This window comes from Haliotis rufescens, unplaced genomic scaffold (assembly GCF_023055435.1).
Source record: "Haliotis rufescens isolate VD_foot unplaced genomic scaffold, xgHalRufe1.0.p SCAF_13, whole genome shotgun sequence".
NCBI lineage: Eukaryota > Metazoa > Mollusca > Gastropoda > Lepetellida > Haliotidae > Haliotis > Haliotis rufescens.
In genome coordinates, this window is record NW_025963813.1 from 4,522,840 (window position 1) to 4,543,628 (window position 20,789).

General features: G+C 42.1%; 2 protein-coding genes across 4 annotated transcripts in view; both read left to right on the plus strand.

The window, feature by feature from the left end:
• Positions 1–389: 389 nt before the first annotated feature.
• Positions 390–20,789, plus strand: part of LOC124152365 (cholinesterase 2-like) — a 31,631-nt gene continuing 11,231 nt past the window's right edge. Inside the window, exons 1-2 of one of the 3 annotated variants that reach the window (XM_048394105.1) lie at positions 392–2,033; positions 8,597–8,866. In XM_048394105.1, coding sequence (XP_048250062.1) covers positions 493–2,033; positions 8,597–8,813 — 1,758 coding nt within the window. In that variant the 5' untranslated portion in view covers positions 392–492 and the 3' untranslated portion in view covers positions 8,814–8,866. Of the gene's footprint in view, positions 2,034–4,239; positions 4,533–8,596; positions 8,867–20,789 lie in introns of those variants that run through there. The other 2 variants (XR_007220322.1, XM_048394106.1) reach the window with 2 other exon arrangements.
• LOC125378582 (cholinesterase-like) lies at positions 13,909–15,823 on the plus strand. Its single transcript, XM_048394107.1, has 2 exons — positions 13,909–14,474; positions 15,554–15,823. The coding sequence occupies exons 1-2, from the start codon at positions 13,927–13,929 to the stop codon at positions 15,768–15,770; spliced, it is 765 nt and encodes a 254-aa protein (XP_048250064.1). The 5' UTR covers positions 13,909–13,926; the 3' UTR covers positions 15,771–15,823.

A 20,789-nucleotide genomic window follows, 5' to 3' on the forward strand; every position in this document is an offset into this window, starting at 1 on the left:
AGTATCATATCGGTATATGATGGTAATTAGCTGGACTCGCTGACTTCTCATTATTTTACAACAATACCATACCTTGTTGCATGGAACTTAGAGGACATTTCCATTGCAGCTCGTGTCAGCTGAACGTTTTGATCAGCCAAGCAGCGTTGGGACGAGTGGGCGAAGTATCCAGACCAGAATATCTGATTTCTCTATCTCGAAAACAAGTACAATCGAAATCAAAATGCAGAAAAATAATATATATTGTTGTTGATATTACATAGATCATGATGTTTGTGGGTGCCATGACATCTATACCTTTACAGTAATATACCTCAAAGTGCTTAAATCCCAACTCACTGTTATCTGTACAAATGTGAATGTCATTGTGATAAGGGAGAGGTGGGTAGGATATCTTGTGGACCGGCTGTTATTTCAACATAATGATTGCTTGACCCATGTGACAGACATAAGCCGAGCTTCCAGTGTGTGGTTGTTCTTTAAATCAATACAATGGCAGTCATTGGGGTGTTCACCTTGCTGTTCACCCTGCAACACCTAAACGCCCAACCTGTCGTCGACGCCCCGTGGGGTGCAGTTGAGGGGACCACGAACGTCACAGAAGACTGGACACCTTACCATGCATTCCTTGGAATCCCCTACGCAGTTCCGCCTACGGGGGCCAGGCGGTTCAAGCGACCACAGCCACATCCAGGATTTAAACACATCTTCAAAGCCCAAACGTATGGTCCACCATGCATTCAGATTCTCCAGCTGACTGGTAATAATGGTGTTACTGGGGACGAGGATTGCTTAACACTGAATGTATTCACTCCAGCGCTACTTACGGAAACCAAGAACATTCCTGTAATTGTTTGGATACATGGAGGGGGATTCATTGTCGGGGATGCTTTCACCTTTGACCCTTCATTGATCGTTGGGGCTGAACAGGTTATAGTAGTAACCATCGAATATCGTCTGGGGCCGCTCGGGTTCCTCAGCACAAACGATGACGTGTCAAAGGGAAACTATGGTCTCTGGGACCAACATCTTGCTCTGGAATGGGTCAAGAAAAACATTGCATCTTTTGGCGGGGATATTAACAGTATTACCATCATGGGAGAATCAGCAGGGTCCGCCAGCGTGGCATTCCAGGCCTTGTACCCAGGGTCCAAGGGTTTGTTCCAGAGGACAATCATGCAGAGCGGGTCTGTCTCGTCCGCATGGGCTTATACACGGAACTCTCTGAAATATGCAAGAGAACTGGCCCATAAGGTAAACTGTTCCCCTCAGAACGATACCGCATCAATGATCACCTGTCTGAGGACTATCCCTGCCAAGACGTTGACTGCAGCATCGTGGCCAATGGGAAATGAACCTGTCACAGCTTCAGCCGAGTTTTATTTTGTACCTACTATTGATGGTGAGTTTGTCAAAGACGATCCACTGGTTCTAATAAATTCTCCAAGTTTCCTGGAACAGGTAGGACTTCAAAATCTTGACTGCATGGTATCGGTTGTAAGCAATGAAGGGGGACTCTTTAGTTACCTTTCACAAGCAGTTGATAAAGAGTTCAACTCGTCCATATCCTCATCGGTTCAGAACAAGGGTTTCTACATTAACACCTTCATCCCAGAGATCCTGGAGCTTTATTTCGGTGCATCGTCTCCTGACATGACACAGGCTGTGGCTAAGGTGTATCTCCCGCCTCACAGTCCTGCCGTTGATCTCCAGGCAGTAATGAACACTCTTGGTGATGCTGGGATGGTCGTCCCCGCAACGCTCTTTGCGAGGGCTCATGCAAAGCTGACCAGACACTTGAAGACAGGAATGAAGACCTACATGTATGTGTTTGACCACATCCCATCTTTTATTCCTGGCCATGACAAGGGGATGAATCATGGTGAAGATCTCATTTACACTTTCGGTCTCAACAAAGCCTACATGGCTGCAATGGCGAAACAGTTCCGAAATACTACATTTGTGCCAGACCAATCCGAAAAGGAGCTCTCACATACATTGATGGGACTGCTAACAGATTTCGCAAGATATGGGTAGGTTTGTCAAATAGTTTTTATAAGAAAGATTGTAGGAATGTGGCGAGTGATCTGAGTTTGAATGTGTCATAATGACACATTTAAACTCATACTGGTAGGAAGAGAGTGAGAAATATCTTGTTTGTGTGTTATTTAACACCACAGTCAGCAATATCTAAACCTGGCCATTATCGAGTCGGACCAGAACCGATTCAGAGCTATTGGTCCTCTTGAAAGGGATCCCAGACTCGGGTTTATGGGCAGATTGAAGTAATGCAATGATTTAGTTTGTCTGGTATCTTAACGCATCTGATATGATTCAGTCTCGCAGTCAGATGTTTCCACAAGGAAATGTTTCAATTTCCCTCATGGTGGACATTACAACGTTTTGGCCTCGAAAGGAAACGGCCACCAAGGCCCCATTTCACAAACAGAACTTAATACCCAGATCATAACACCCACACTTTGACACTGACTTACGACAGTCATGGTGCTAAAATCGCTCTGCGGAACGGGATCCATGGCGTCAAACATTTTGTATATTATCACGTCTGGACCAGACAATACAGTGGTCGATATTGTGAGCAACAATCCATGCCATTGTGGTACATGCAGTCGATCCAGTTTGTCGCCTCTAATGACAAATCCAGGATGCTGATGACCTGTTCTACCCCGGAATGCCCAGTAATGGGGTGGGGGTAGGGTGTGTAACATTGCCCCCATCGTGGGAGTAAACCCCACTTGACCCAGTTTGCAGGCATAAGTCAATGTGGGGATACTGACCGACAAAGGATTACAATCAGAACGAGATTTGTGAGGAGTGAATTGTTGTGCCCTTGACAAACATAGTAAACATAGTAAACATCCTATTCTTACTGAATAGGCCAAACCCTCCGGAACACATAATGTATTTTATTGCATTATTTCTATTTCTAAGCTCATTTGGTCCATTGGCAAGAGGCATTTGACAAATAAGAAGCATGGGATTTGAGGTATATTTTCCTGAAAACAAACCCGTTTGAATACAAGTTATCACAAACAATAACGTGAACAAAAAATATTTCAATGTTTCACAAAATAAGGCTTTGTCATTTTTATTTCACTTTTGAAAACTGTAAAGCAAAACAAGAAAATAAGTGACGTAGCAAGGAGTTTTCACAAATAACATGGGACGTTATATGTACGGGGGATTTATTGTAAACGGTCAGAACAAACGCCCTGAAACATACATGTATACTTCAAAATATATATACACGTACATAAATGTGTAAGCGTACATCACAACCACATGCAATCATATTTATATTCATTCACATCGTCGCACGGACGACATCACAGAAATAATTCGAACGCATACATTTAACAAATACATTCAAAGATGTGTTATACATTACAATAACTATGTTTATACATTTGTATCCGTATACAAGCATAAGAATATGACACATGTAATTATTGATTATATTTATACACAGACAAATACAACCATACCCTGTGGTGAAACTGGGGCGAGAACTGAGTTGACCAAATATGAACTGATCAGAATATGATGCCTGCATCTAAATACAAATACAAAGACAAATGTTCTCACTTAGGAAAAACTGGTAATCTTAGCAAACATGAATTATCTTTTACGTATAACACACCTATGAGCGCTTTATTTTACACATAAACAACATAGTAATAAACAAAGACATACATGATAAGTAAAAACGCACTCGTTCACCCATTCTAAAACGAAAGTTTTGGGAAAGGTGAAGATTTCTGTGGAAACTTACTGACCTAATTACAATTTTTGAATGGCTGCAATTATATGACTATATGAAATGACTTATTTCGATAAGTATTCTGACTCAATAACACTACAACTGATTACACAAATGGACACAAGTACATATTAACAATCGGTATAATAAATTACCAACCTGTAAGGACGATCTCAAACATTAGACATGACACACAAAGCAAATTACCGTTGTGCATTCTCAAAGTGTTAGACCGCCTCCGTGGTCTAGTGGTAGAGCGTCCGCCCTGAGAGCGGAATGTCCGGGGTTTGATCCCCGGCCGCGTCATACCAAAAGACGTTAAAAGATAGTACTTGTTGTAACCCTGTCTGGCGCTCGGCATTAAGGGGCAGAAACAAGAACTGGTCAGCTCGGAGTCAGTATACTGTGTCTGAGTGGGGTATAAAAAATATGATCTTTTACCCCGATTCTCCCTTATAATTTGACAAACCCTCAGTCGGAGGTCCCGCCTGATGTACATTCTAATCATCATTGGGGCTTCTGAGTGTAAAGTTCAAAGCTTTATCAGTTCTGAATCGGCAGTGCAGGTAAAGTAGAGGATATCAGGCTATCTTGTACAACAGCTGTTTATACCGACACGGCGATTGGGTAACACATGTGACTGACACATAAAATATCCCGAACTTTCAGTGTGATCGTTCTTTGGCAGTCACCTTCCTGTTCACCTTGCTGCTCACCTTGCAGCATCTAACTGATCGTTGGCGTTTGACAGGTAATAGTGGTGAATCAGAATGCAGGAATTACAATGAAAACAACGAAAATATAATTATCTAAAAATGAAAGAATCACGTTTGTGAAATATAATGCCAAGGTACTTATATTCATCGGTCGGGTAGCCTAGTGGTTAAAGCGTTCGCTCGTCACGCCGAAGACCCGGGTTTGATTCCCGACATGGGTACAATGTGTGAAGCCCGTTTCTGGTGTCCCCCGCCGTGATATTGCTTGAATATTGCTCAAAGCGGCGTACTCACTCACTCATCAACATGCTCTCCTGCTTTTTCAATGAATGGGTGAATTGTAAACATAGTAAACATCCCACACTTACTGAAAAAGGCCAAACCCGCCGGAACACACACAATGTATTTCTATTGCATTATTTCTATTTTGAGCTTATTTAGTCCAAAGGCAAGACATATTTAACCAATAAGAAACATGTGATTTTATGAGGCCATTACGCCGTCAGCGCTTGGTGGGTCATGGCAATACACTCTAAATAAATCAGGTTAAAATCTAAATCTAAACTATTAAAAAGAAGTTAAAGGACACCCGATTCTTTCATATGACTATGGTTAATCAGTGATGAGAAGAACAGTAATATAACTGTGGGTGTTCTTTAACTTGTTTTCAGTAGTATATGATACAGTGTGAATGCTATAATACTGCAGTCCGTAAATATTATTTTTGACATTTGTTTAAGATCAACTTTCATTATATGTCTCTTGTCTTGTACACATCTACATATATATGTATTTGCATATCGTAATTTGATAAACACTGCTGTGAGTGAGTGAGTATGGTTTTACGCCGCTTTTGGCAATATTCCTGAGATATGACGGCTTTAACCACTAGGTTACCTTACCGCCCCATCGCTATGACAATGATGTTATCACAGTTGATATATGTACTTGGGTAAACTACACATATGGAGAGACATCCTAATTAGTGTGGCCACACAGTAAACGTTGGTGACAATATGAAGTAGATTACCATGATTATCTATAACACATGTTTAATCACCTGCCATTCTAATATTTTGTATGTATTGTAAGTATAGTTTTGTCAAATGTATGTAAGTAGGTGGGTGTATGTGTTGTCTGACTGTCTCCCTCTGTCAAGCTGTATGTTTGTATGTATACATGTATGAATGTGTGTGTGTCCGTCTTTCTGTATATCTGTCTGAACAACTGTCAGTCTGTGTACATATGTGGTAGAAATTTACCTAACTCACACCAGAACGCTCAATTGATAACAGCCAGACAGTTTCCTAGATAGAGAAATGTTACATACAAAATGTCTGGCTGATTCACTAGTGCAGATAATAGAGGTCATTAGTGTATCTTGTGCCTTGTAGACTATTTAAACCGACAAATTAATCGTGACTGGATGTTTAGAATAATCCGAGCTTTCAGAGTGTGGTTGTTTTTTAAAACAAGACAATGGTAATCACCGGAGTGTTCACCTTGCTGTTCGCCTTGCAACACCTAAACGCCCAACCTGTCGTCGACGCCCCATGGGGTGCAGTTGAGGGGACCACGAACGTCACAGAAGACTGGACACCTTACCATGCATTCCTTGGAATCCCCTACGCGGTTCCACCTACAGGGGACAGACGGTTCAAGCGACCACAGCCACATCCAGGATTTAACCACACCTTCAAAGCCAACTCATATGGTCCATCGTGCCTTCAGACTCTCCAGTTCTATGCTAATGATGGTGTTACTGGGGACGAGGATTGCTTAACGTTGAATGTATTCACTCCAGCATCACTTACGGAAACCAAAAACAATCCTGTAATTGTTTGGATACATGGAGGGGGATTTATTGCGGGGGATGCTTTCACCTATGACCCTTCATTGATCGTTGCCCATGGACAGGTAATAGTGGTGACCATCCAATATCGTCTGGGACCGCTCGGGTTCCTCAGTACAAACGATGACGTGTCAAGGGGAAACTATGGTCTCTGGGACCAACATCTTGCTCTGGAATGGGTCAAGAAAAACATTGCATCTTTTGGCGGGGATATCAACAGTATTACCATCATGGGAGAATCAGCAGGGTCCGCCAGCGTGGCATTCCAGGCCTTGTACCCAGGGTCCAAGGGTTTGTTCCAGAGGACAATCATGCAGAGCGGGTCTGTCTCGTCCGCATGGGCTTATACACGGAACTCTCTGAAATATGCAAGAGAACTGGCCCATAAGGTAAACTGTTCCCCTCAGAACGATACCGCATCAATGATCACCTGTCTGAGGACGATCCCTGCCAAGACGTTGACTGCAGCATCGTGACCAATGGGAAATGAACCTGTCACAGCTTTAGGCGAGTTATATTTTGTACCTACTATTGATGGTGAGTTTGTCAAAGACAATCCACTGGTTCTAATAAATACTCCAAGTTACCTGGAACAGGTAGAACTTCAAAATCTTGACTGCATGGTGTCAGTTGTAAGCAATGAAGGGGACATGTTTAATATCCTTTCACGAGCAGCTGATAAAGAGTTCAACACGTCCTTATCCTCATCGGTTCAGAACAAGGGATTCTACATAAACACCTTCATCCCAGAGATTCTGGAGCTTTATTTCGGTGCATCGTCTCCTGACATGACACAGGCTGTGGCTAAGGTGTATCTGCCGCCTCACAGTCCTACCGTTGATCTCCAGGCAGTAATGAACACTCTTGGTGATGCTGGGATGGTCGTCCCCGTGACGCTCTTTGCGAGGGCTCATGCAAAGCTGACAAGACACTTGAAGACAGGAATGAAGACCTACATGTATGTGTTTGACCACATCCCATCTTTTATTCCTGGCCATGGCAAGGGGATGAATCATGGTGAAGACCTTACTTACACTTTCGGTCTCAACAAAGCCTTCATGGCTGCAGTGGCGAAACAGTTCCCAAATTCTACAACTGTGCCAGACCAATCCGAAAAGGAGCTCTCACATACATTGATGGGACTGCTAACAGATTTCGCAAGATATGGGTAGGTTTGTCTTTATGAGAAAGATTGCAGGAATGTGACACATTCAAACTCAAACTGGTAGGAAAAGAGTGAGAAATATATTGCTTGTTTGTTTGTGTGTTATTTAACACTGCAGTCAGCAATTTTTAAACCTGGTCATTATCGAGTCGGACCAGAACCGATTCAGGGCCATTGGTCCCCTTGGAAGGGATCCCAGACTCGGGTTAATGGGCAGTCGCAGCAACTCAGATTGAAGTTATGCAAACATTTAGTTTGTCTGCCATCTTAAATCTTCTGATATGGTCAGTCTCGCAGTCAGATGTTTCCACGAGAAAATGTTCCAATTTCCCTCATGGTGGGCATGACAACGTTTTGGCCTCGTTTTGGCACCAGGGGCCCATTTCACAAACAGAACTTAATACCCAGATCATAACACCCACTCTTTGACCCTGACTTACGACAGTCATGGTGCTAAATTCGCTCCATGGAACGAGGTCCATGGCGTCAAACATTTTGTATATAATCATGTCTGGACCAGACAATACAGTGGTCGATATTGTGAGCAACAATCCATGCCATTGTGGTACATGCAGTCGATCCAGTTTGTCGCCTCTAATGAGAAGCCCACGGTGCTGAGGACCTGTTCTACCCCGGAATGCCCAGTAATGGGCAGGGGGTAGGGTGTGTAACATTGCCCCATCGTGGGAGTAAACCCCACTTGACCAAAGTTGCAGGCATAAGTCAATGTGGGGATATTGAGCGACAAAGGATTACAATTAAAACGAGATTTGTGAGAAGAGAATTGTTGGCCCTTGACAACCTGAAAAACCATGTCTCCCAACTTTGCAATAATGGGTTTATTGTAAACAAGGTAAACATCCTATTCTTACTGAATAGGGCAAACCCTCCGGAACACATAATGTATTTTTATTACATTGTTTCTATTTCAAGCTCATTTGGTCCATTGGCAAGATGCATTTGACAAATAAGAAGCATGGGATTTGAGATGTATTTTCCTGAAAACTAATTATAGAAATAATTCGAACTCATACATTTAACAAGTGACCTGCTAACTTTTGAGGCCTATTTCTACATTTCAGTGACCCCAACAACGCTGTACGGTTTGGCCTGAACCAGACTTGGCCTGCGTTCGCGGAGCCAGGGGAACACTATCTACTGCTGAACACCACCATGTCCGTGCAGTCCAGCCCCTTCAAGGACAGGGTTAAGTTATGGGCGCAAAAACTGCCGCGTCTCCTCCATGCCTTGCAGAACCAGCATCACACCACAAACCCCAACCCTCAGATTATCGGGTAGCTGTGCAACGACTGCAAGAAGCTGAGTTGTCGAATTAAAAAATGGGAATTGTCTTGTGTTGAAATGTGTGACTGAATGTTTAACAGTGTGATTTAGTGAGTGATTGGATCATCAGCTGATTTCGGTATGTTCTCCCACATCGGCTGATAGACCCGTGAAGATCCGGAGGAATAGGTCTTCAGCAACCCATGCTTGCCGTATCAGGCGACTATGTTTGTCCTAAGAGGCGACTAACGGGATCGGGTGGTCAGGGTCGCTGACTTGGTTGATGCATGTCATCGTATCCCAATTGCGTGGATCGATGCTCACCATATCAATCACTGGATTGTCTGGTCCAGGCTGGATTACTTACAGACCGCCGTCATATAGCTGGAATGTTGCTGAATGCGGCGTTAAACAAGAAACAAAATCACATCGGAATGATGGTTACACACAGTACAAGGATGGTTTCATACTTCCAGTGGATACAATTTACATGCTTTTCAAGGATTGTACTGAGATTTCATTAAAATAATTACAGAGGAATAAACGTTCCACACTTTAAATGGAGTGAGTGAGTATGGTATTACGCCGCTTTCAGCAATATTCTAGCGAGGGACACCAGATATGTGCCACCGCCCAACTTTAACAGGAAAATGCTGAGGTTGAATAACAAAGGACACAAAGCTAGACCCTTCCTCTCAAGTGATTACAGAGGAATAAAGGCCTGTAAATAACGAGTCGAGGTCAGACAAAACAGTGATTGACATTGAGAGCAACGATCCATGCTTTCCGGATACGATGACACGCAAATAACCAAGTCTCCGAGCCTGTCCTCTCCATCCATTTGGTCTCCTCTCACGACGGGCGGCGTTAAACAACAAACAAACAAACAAAACATAGGCTAACACGTCGTGACATAACTGAAATATTGTTCAAAGCGCTGTTTAACACAACTCACTCGCCCTGTCTGGATAAGTCTAGACAAAGCAGTTACTGAAGGCATATGTAACTTTATCGGAAATAAACCTTTTCAAGGACATCTGTTTATTACATGCCCGTGAAGAGATCACCTGTTTAATACACATACAGCTGCATTGCACATTGTGTAATACCAAAGTGCGTTCTTATGTACTGCGAGAACAAGTTAAACTTAGAAACATTGAAAGCTCTCAGCATCCCTTGGCTTATTCAACGGTATTGCGTAAGGAGATGAAAGATCACTGAGAGGGGCTTATGCACACTCAATAACCCTAGCAACCCGGTTGCTAGGCTGACGTCACATGACATTGTTTCGCCGGTGGATCTTGCAACAAAATTCCACGAATCACGTCGTACAGTATTGAGACGTGTTGTAAACTTTGTGGTATAGGTCCCGTTCCACAAGGCGATCGTATTGTAGCGCAACTACAGTCATATGTTTCTGTTAAAGTATGTGAGTTACGATAACCTTAGAGCTACAATAACGTTGTGTAATTGACGCCTGAATCCTAAAGATGTTCCGTTGTATGGTATTAAATTAATATGTGTCAACGTTTAACGTGTTTGAAGCATTATTCTGTTACACACAATTGGACTACGTTGCTGATCGTGTAGGTGTCTGTCTATTCATACCCGACATACCCCGAAAGTTATTAATGGCAAGTAATAAATAAAATACTAAACTCGCTGCCGTGTAATACCAATTTTATGAAACCCTTTCATAAAGTTGGTATTACACGGGAGCTCGTGTAGTGTTCTATATATACATTAACGTATGACGGGTGTGATTCACGTGAAGTATGAATGTTAAAAGGTATGTGTACCTGTTGTATTTCATCAAATATCCAGAAAGACTGGAACAGGATTTTCTTCGTCTTGGAAACTATGAAATGATGTGAGGCGAGTAACGATTTAGTGTAGTGGTAGAAGCGTTGGCTCGTTATACAAAAGGCTAGGGTTAGACCTGCCACATGGCTAGATGAGTGAACCCCATCGTAGTGTCCCCCGCTGTGATAATGCTGAGATTTTGCTAAAAGCCCAATTCGCTCAATCATCATGACAAAGCAGTAGGAAATTGCAAGGAATGCAAGTTCTGGAGAGAGGCTGAACATCTAACTGATTCCACGTCTTCTCGTATCCACGTCAAGAGGAGCTAAACACTTCATTCCAGTTTCAGCTGATTTCTGAAACTAATCTTAATTGTTTTTTGTTTCTTTTAAATATCATATTAAAACGCCTACCCACACCATGTAAAGTGACTTTCTGCAGGGACGGAAAACTAAGCAATGGTCACATAGTGTGAGCATATACGAATGCCCTGTAGTCACACACAACCTGCTAGGCCACATCAACAGTAGACTGCAACCAGTCTGTTTCCATAAGAATTCCATATTTGAGGTAAATTTTGTGTGGTCATATTTGGCCAAACCACAACCAAAAATAAGATCTATGGCCCCTATTCTCCATAACGATCTGACAAACCCTCAGTAGGAGGTCCCGTCAGATGTACCTTCTAATTATCATTGAGGCTTCTTAGTGTAAAGCCTCGGCAGTTCTGAATCTACATGAATTAACATGAAGATACAAACAAAAAAACGTGGCTTAAATCCCAACTCACTATAATTTGTGAACATGTGAATTGTACAAAGATTCAGGCACATTATGTAGTGCAGGTAAAGGAGAGGATATCAGGCTATCTTGTACAACAGCTGTTTATACCGACACGACGATTGGGTAACACATGTGACTGACACATAAAATATGGGCGTTCTCTGAAGCAAGACAATGGCAGTCACCTTCCTGTTCACCTTGCTGCTCACCTTGCAGCACCTAACTGATCGTTGGCGTTTGACAGGTAACAGTGCCGAATCAGAATGCAGGAATTACAATGAAAACAACGAAAATATAACTTGTTAAAATTGAAAGAATCACTTTTGTGAGATATAATGCCAAGGTACTTATATTCATCAACATGCTCTCCTGCTTTGTCAATGAATGGGTGAATTGTAAACATAGTAAACATAGTAAACAAAGTAAACATCCCACACTTACTGAAAAGACCAAACCCGCCGGAACACACAATGTATTTCTATTGTATTATATCTATTTTGAGCTTATTTGGTCCATAGGCAAGATATATTGAACCAATAAGAAACATGTGATTTTATGGGGCCATTACGCCGTCAGCGCTTGGTGGGTCATGGCAATACACTCTAAATAAATCAGGTTAAAATCTAAATCTAAACCATTTAAAAGAAGTTAAAGGACGCCCGATTCTTTCATATGACTATGGTTAATCAGTGATGCGAAACACAGTAATATAACTGTGGGTGTTCTTTAACTTGTTTTCAGTAGTATATGATACAGTGTGAATGCTATAATACTGCAGTCCGTAAATATTATTTTTGACATTTGTTTAAGATCAACTTTCATTATATGTCTCTTGTCTTGTACACATCTACATATATATGTATTTGCATATCGTAATTTGATAAACACTGCTGTGAGTGAGTGAGTATGGTTTTACGCCGCTTTTGGCAATATTCCTGAGATATGACGGCTTTAACCACTAGGTTACCTTACCGCCCCATCGCTATGACAATGATGTTATCACAGTTGATATAAGTACTTGGGTAAACTACACATATGGAGAGACATCCTAATTAGTGTGGCCACACAGTAAACGTTGGTGACAATATGAAGTACATTACTATGATTATCTATAACACATGTTTAATCACCTGCCATTCTAATATTTTGTATGTATTGTAAGTATAGTTTTGTCAAATGTATGTAAGTAGGTGGGTGTATGTGTTGTCTGACTGTCTCCCTCTGTCAAGCTGTATGTTTGTATGTATACATGTATGAATGTGTGTGTGTCCGTCTTTCTGTATATCTGTCTGAACAACTGTCAGTCTGTGTACATATGTGGTAGAAATTTACCTAACTCACACCAGAACGCTCAATTGATAACAGCCAGACAGTTTCCTAGATAGAGAAATGTTACATACAAAATGTCTGGCTGATTCACTAGTGCAGATAATAGAGGTCATTAGTGTATCTTGTGCCTTGTAGACTATTTAAACCGACAAATTAATCGTGACTGGATGTTTAGAATAATCCGAGCTTTCAGAGTGTGGTTGTTTTTTAAAACAAGACAATGGTAATCACCGGAGTGTTCACCTTGCTGTTCGCCTTGCAACACCTAAACGCCCAACCTGTCGTCGACGCCCCATGGGGTGCAGTTGAGGGGACCACGAACGTCACAGAAGACTGGACACCTTACCATGCATTCCTTGGAATCCCCTACGCGGTTCCTCCTACAGGGGACAGACGGTTCAAGCGACCACAGCCACATCCAGGATTTAACCACACCTTCAAAGCCAACTCATATGGTCCATCGTGCCTTCAGACTCTCCAGTTCTATGCTAATGATGGTGTTACTGGGGACGAGGATTGCTTAACGTTGAATGTATTCACTCCAGCATCACTTACGGAAACCAAAAACAATCCTGTAATTGTTTGGATACATGGAGGGGGATTTATTGCGGGGGATGCTTTCACCTATGACCCTTCATTGATCGTTGCCCATGGACAGGTAATAGTGGTGACCATCCAATATCGTCTGGGACCGCTCGGGTTCCTCAGTACAAACGATGACGTGTCAAGGGGAAACTATGGTCTCTGGGACCAACATCTTGCTCTGGAATGGGTCAAGAAAAACATTGCATCTTTTGGCGGGGATATCAACAGTATTACCATCATGGGAGAATCAGCAGGGTCCGCCAGCGTGGCATTCCAGGCCTTGTACCCAGGGTCCAAGGGTTTGTTCCAGAGGACAATCATGCAGAGCGGGTCTGTCTCGTCCGCATGGGCTTATACACGGAACTCTCTGAAATATGCAAGAGAACTGGCCCATAAGGTAAACTGTTCCCCTCAGAACGATACCGCATCAATGATCACCTGTCTGAGGACGATCCCTGCCAAGACGTTGACTGCAGCATCGTGACCAATGGGAAATGAACCTGTCACAGCTTTAGGCGAGTTATATTTTGTACCTACTATTGATGGTGAGTTTGTCAAAGACAATCCACTGGTTCTAATAAATACTCCAAGTTACCTGGAACAGGTAGAACTTCAAAATCTTGACTGCATGGTGTCAGTTGTAAGCAATGAAGGGGACATGTTTAATATCCTTTCACGAGCAGCTGATAAAGAGTTCAACACGTCCTTATCCTCATCGGTTCAGAACAAGGGATTCTACATAAACACCTTCATCCCAGAGATTCTGGAGCTTTATTTCGGTGCATCGTCTCCTGACATGACACAGGCTGTGGCTAAGGTGTATCTGCCGCCTCACAGTCCTACCGTTGATCTCCAGGCAGTAATGAACACTCTTGGTGATGCTGGGATGGTCGTCCCCGTGACGCTCTTTGCGAGGGCTCATGCAAAGCTGACAAGACACTTGAAGACAGGAATGAAGACCTACATGTATGTGTTTGACCACATCCCATCTTTTATTCCTGGCCATGGCAAGGGGATGAATCATGGTGAAGACCTTACTTACACTTTCGGTCTCAACAAAGCCTTCATGGCTGCAGTGGCGAAACAGTTCCCAAATTCTACAACTGTGCCAGACCAATCCGAAAAGGAGCTCTCACATACATTGATGGGACTGCTAACAGATTTCGCAAGATATGGGTAGGTTTGTCTTTATGAGAAAGATTGCAGGAATGTGACACATTCAAACTCAAACTGGTAGGAAAAGAGTGAGAAATATATTGCTTGTTTGTTTGTGTGTTATTTAACACTGCAGTCAGCAATTTTTAAACCTGGTCATTATCGAGTCGGACCAGAACCGATTCAGGGCCATTGGTCCCCTTGGAAGGGATCCCAGACTCGGGTTAATGGGCAGTCGCAGCAACTCAGATTGAAGTTATGCAAACATTTAGTTTGTCTGCCATCTTAAATCTTCTGATATGGTCAGTCTCGCAGTCAGATGTTTCCACGAGAAAATGTTCCAATTTCCCTCATGGTGGGCATGACAACGTTTTGGCCTCGTTTTGGCACCAGGGGCCCATTTCACAAACAGAACTTAATACCCAGATCATAACACCCACTCTTTGACCCTGACTTACGACAGTCATGGTGCTAAATTCGCTCCATGGAACGAGGTCCATGGCGTCAAACATTTTGTATATAATCATGTCTGGACCAGACAATACAGTGGTCGATATTGTGAGCAACAATCCATGCCATTGTGGTACATGCAGTCGATCCAGTTTGTCGCCTCTAATGAGAAGCCCACGGTGCTGAGGACCTGTTCTACCCCGGAATGCCCAGTAATGGGCAGGGGGTAGGGTGTGTAACATTGCCCCATCGTGGGAGTAAACCCCACTTGACCAAAGTTGCAGGCATAAGTCAATGTGGGGATATTGAGCGACAAAGGATTACAATTAAAACGAGATTTGTGAGAAGAGAATTGTTGGCCCTTGACAACCTGAAAAACCATGTCTCCCAACTTTGCAATAATGGGTTTATTGTAAACAAGGTAAACATCCTATTCTTACTGAATAGGGCAAACCCTCCGGAACACATAATGTATTTTTATTACATTGTTTCTATTTCAAGCTCATTTGGTCCATTGGCAAGATGCATTTGACAAATAAGAAGCATGGGATTTGAGATGTATTTTCCTGAAAACTAATTATAGAAATAATTCGAACTCATACATTTAACAAGTGACCTGCTAACTTTTGAGGCCTATTTCTACATTTCAGTGACCCCAACAACGCTGTACGGTTTGGCCTGAACCAGACTTGGCCTGCGTTCGCGGAGCCAGGGGAACACTATCTACTGCTGAACACCACCATGTCCGTGCAGTCCAGCCCCTTCAAGGACAGGGTTAAGTTATGGGCGCAAAAACTGCCGCGTCTCCTCCATGCCTTGCAGAACCAGCATCACACCACAAACCCCAACCCTCAGATTATCGGGTAGCTGTGCAACGACTGCAAGAAGCTGAGTTGTCGAATTAAAAAATGGGAATTGTCTTGTGTTGAAATGTGTGACTGAATGTTTAACAGTGTGATTTAGTGAGTGATTGGATCATCAGCTGATTTCGGTATGTTCTCCCACATCGGCTGATAGACCCGTGAAGATCCGGAGGAATAGGTCTTCAGCAACCCATGCTTGCCGTATCAGGCGACTATGTTTGTCCTAAGAGGCGACTAACGGGATCGGGTGGTCAGGGTCGCTGACTTGGTTGATGCATGTCATCGTATCCCAATTGCGTGGATCGATGCTCACCATATCAATCACTGGATTGTCTGGTCCAGGCTGGATTACTTACAGACCGCCGTCATATAGCTGGAATGTTGCTGAATGCGGCGTTAAACAAGAAACAAAATCACATCGGAATGATGGTTACACACAGTACAAGGATGGTTTCATACTTCCAGTGGATACAATTTACATGCTTTTCAAGGATTGTACTGAGATTTCATTAAAATAATTACAGAGGAATAAACGTTCCACACTTTAAATGGAGTGAGTGAGTATGGTATTACGCCGCTTTCAGCAATATTCTAGCGAGGGACACCAGATATGTGCCACCGCCCAACTTTAACAGGAAAATGCTGAGGTTGAATAACAAAGGACACAAAGCTAGACCCTTCCTCTCAAGTGATTACAGAGGAATAAAGGCCTGTAAATAACGAGTCGAGGTCAGACAAAACAGTGATTGACATTGAGAGCAACGATCCATGCTTTCCGGATACGATGACACGCAAATAACCAAGTCTCCGAGCCTGTCCTCTCCATCCATTTGGTCTCCTCTCACGACGGGCGGCGTTAAACAACAAACAAACAAACAAAACATAGGCTAACACGTCGTGACATAACTGAAATATTGTTCAAAGCGCTGTTTAACACAACTCACTCGCCCTGTCTGGATAAGTCTAGACAAAGCAGTTACTGAAGGCATATGTAACTTTATCGGAAATAAACCTTTTCAAGGACATCTGTTTATTACATGCCCGTGAAGAGATCACCTGTTTAATACACATACAGCTGCATTGCACATTGTGTAATACCAAAGTGCGTTCTTATGTACTGCGAGAACAAGTTAAACTTAGAAACATTGAAAGCTCTCAGCATCCCTTGGCTTATTCAACGGTATTGCGTAAGGAGATGAAAGATCACTGAGAGGGGCTTATGCACACTCAATAACCCTAGCAACCCGGTTGCTAGGCTGACGTCACATGACATTGTTTCGCCGGTGGATCTTGCAACAAAATTCCACGAATCACGTCGTACAGTATTGAGACGTGTTGTAAACTTTGTGGTATAGGTCCCGTTCCACAAGGCGATCGTATTGTAGCGCAACTACAGTCATATGTTTCTGTTAAAGTATGTGAGTTACGATAACCTTAGAGCTACAATAACGTTGTGTAATTGACGCCTGAATCCTAAAGATGTTCCGTTGTATGGTATTAAATTAATATGTGTCAACGTTTAACGTGTTTGAAGCATTATTCTGTTACACACAATTGGACTACGTTGCTGATCGTGTAGGTGTCTGTCTATTCATACCCGACATACCCCGAAAGTTATTAATGGCAAGTAATAAATAAAATACTAAACTCGCTGCCGTGTAATACCAATTTTATGAAACCCTTTCATAAAGTTGGTATTACACGGGAGCTCGTGTAGTGTTCTATATATACATTAACGTATGACGGGTGTGATTCACGTGAAGTATGAATGTTAAAAGGTATGTGTACCTGTTGTATTTCATCAAATATCCAGAAAGACTGGAACAGGATTTTCTTCGTCTTGGAAACTATGAAATGATGTGAGGCGAGTAACGATTTAGTGTAGTGGTAGAAGCGTTGGCTCGTTATACAAAAGGCTAGGGTTAGACCTGCCACATGGCTAGATGAGTGAACCCCATCGTAGTGTCCCCCGCTGTGATAATGCTGAGATTTTGCTAAAAGCCCAATTCGCTCAATCATCATGACAAAGCAGTAGGAAATTGCAAGGAATGCAAGTTCTGGAGAGAGGCTGAACATCTAACTGATTCCACGTCTTCTCGTATCCACGTCAAGAGGAGCTAAACACTTCATTCCAGTTTCAGCTGATTTCTGAAACTAATCTTAATTGTTTTTTGTTTCTTTTAAATATCATATTAAAACGCCTACCCACACCATGTAAAGTGACTTTCTGCAGGGACGGAAAACTAAGCAATGGTCACATAGTGTGAGCATATACGAATGCCCTGTAGTCACACACAACCTGCTAGGCCACATCAACAGTAGACTGCAACCAGTCTGTTTCCATAAGAATTCCATATTTGAGGTAAATTTTGTGTGGTCATATTTGGCCAAACCACAACCAAAAATAAGATCTATGGCCCCTATTCTCCATAACGATCTGACAAACCCTCAGTAGGAGGTCCCGTCAGATGTACCTTCTAATTATCATTGAGGCTTCTTAGTGTAAAGCCTCGGCAGTTCTGAATCTACATGAATTAACATGAAGATACAAACAAAAAACGTGGCTTAAATCCCAACTCACTATAATTTGTGAACATGTGAATTGTACAAAGATTCAGGCACATTATGTAGTGCAGGTAAAGGAGAGGATATCAGGCTATCTTGTACAACAGCTGTTTATACCGACACGACGATTGGGTAACACATGTGACTGACACATAAAATATGGGCGTTCTCTGAAGCAAGACAATGGCAGTCACCTTCCTGTTCACCTTGCTGCTCACCTTGCAGCACCTAACTGATCGTTGGCGTTTGACAGGTAACAGTGCCGAATCAGAATGCAGGAATTACAATGAAAACAACGAAAATATAACTTGTTAAAATTGAAAGAATCACTTTTGTGAGATATAATGCCAAGGTACTTATATTCATCAACATGCTCTCCTGCTTTGTCAATGAATGGGTGAATTGTAAACATAGTAAACATAGTAAACAAAGTAAACATCCCACACTTACTGAAAAGACCAAACCCGCCGGAACACACAATGTATTTCTATTGTATTATATCTATTTTGAGCTTATTTGGTCCATAGGCAAGATATATTGAACCAATAAGAAACATGTGATTTTATGGGGCCATTACGCCGTCAGCGCTTGGTGGGTCATGGCAATACACTCTAAATAAATCAGGTTAAAATCTAAATCTAAACCATTTAAAAGAAGTTAAAGGACGCCCGATTCTTTCATATGACTATGGTTAATCAGTGATGCGAAACACAGTAATATAACTGTGGGTGTTCTTTAACTTGTTTTCAGTAGTATATGATACAGTGTGAATGCTATAATACTGCAGTCCGTAAATATTATTTTTGACATTTGTTTAAGATCAACTTTCATTATATGTCTCTTGTCTTGTACACATCTACATATATATGTATTTGCATATCGTAATTTGATAAACACTGCTGTGAGTGAGTGAGTATGGTTTTACGCCGCTTTTGGCAATATTCCTGAGATATGACGGCTTTAACCACTAGGTTACCTTACCGCCCCATCGCTATGACAATGATGTTATCACAGTTGATATATGTACTTGGGTAAACTACACATATGGAGAGACATCCTAATTAGTGTGGCCACACAGTAAACGTTGGTGACAATATGAAGTAGATTACCATGATTATCTATAACACATGTTTAATCACCTGCCATTCTAATATTTTGTATGTATTTTAATTTTTAAGTATAGTTTTGTCAAATGAATGTAAGTTTGTGGGTGTATGTGTTGTCTGACTGTCTCCCTCTGTCAAGCTGTATGTTTGTATGTATACATGTATGAATGTGTGTGTGTCCGTTTTTCTGTATATCTGTCTGACCAACTGTCAGTCTGTGTACATATGTGGTAGACATTTACATAACTCACATCAGAACGCTCAATTGATAACGGCCAGTTTTTAACAGTTTTCTAGACAGAGAAGTCTTACATACGAATTGGAATATTCCTGCTTGAACAAAGAGCCTATACTATAATCGGATATCTATAGTCTCACCAGGCAGGAAAGCCGACTAAGCGTCAGTTGAACTCTATTTTACCAATACATTAGCATTGAATGGAATTTGCGGTAGGGATGTTGGGCATAAAACTTGTAACTCCCCAAAAAGGGGCAAAAATAAATTTTGCAAAAAAAATCTGTTTGAGTTTCTGTGGAGTTTTTGCGAAAAAATGTAAGATTAAAACACTTTTCTGTTTGCTATTTTTTTACAATACAAGAAAGTAAACACATGCATGTATGCAAACGAAACGAGAAAGCATTCAGTATCTATATCTAACAAATTTATCCACTACAATATGTCTCAAGATTCTAGGTCTGAAAATCAGCAAAAACATGTTCACTGCACAGCATTCTGGGAAATATCGCTTTCTCGCTGTATCACTTTCTCGCCATATTGCTTTCTCGATTATATCGCTTTATCATTTTCTCACTTTGTCACTCTGTCACTTCTTGCCTCCCCGTTTGTCTCTCTAACGCTTTCTCATATCGTTCTATCGCTTTCTCGCTCTATCTGTTTCTCGCTTTAACGCTCTACCACTTTTTTGCTCTATCTCCTTCTCGTTTCGTGCTATGGCTTTCTGATCTTGTGCTATCGCTTTCTAGTCTCGTGTAAACGCCTTCTCGTCTCGTGTAATCCCTTTATCGCTTAATCGCGGCCGTAATTGAAGGTGAGAAAGCGATGTCCCCTCTCGGCCACCATACAAAACGTCTGGCTATTTCTGTACTGCAGATAAAAGAGGTCAGTAGGGTATCTTGTGTCTTGAAGACAATTTATACCAAGAAATCAATTGTGATTAGTGTATAGAATAATCCGAGCTTTCAGAGTGTGGTTGTTCTTTAAAACAAGACAATGGTAATCACCGGAGTGTTCACCTTGCTGTTCGCCTTGCAACAGCTTAACGCCCAACCTGTCGTCGACGCCCCATGGGGTGCAGTTGAAGGGACCACGAACATCACAGAAGACTGGACAC

Excerpts from the sequence above, each read along its gene's own strand:
- LOC125378582 (XM_048394107.1), top strand. The coding sequence starts at position 13,927 with ATGGTGTCAGTTGTAAGCAATGAAGGGGACATGTTTAATATCCTTTCA. Across the intron at positions 14,475-15,553 it reads ACAGATTTCGCAAGATATGG|TGACCCCAACAACGCTGTAC; the intron begins GTAGGTTTGTCT and ends TCTACATTTCAG.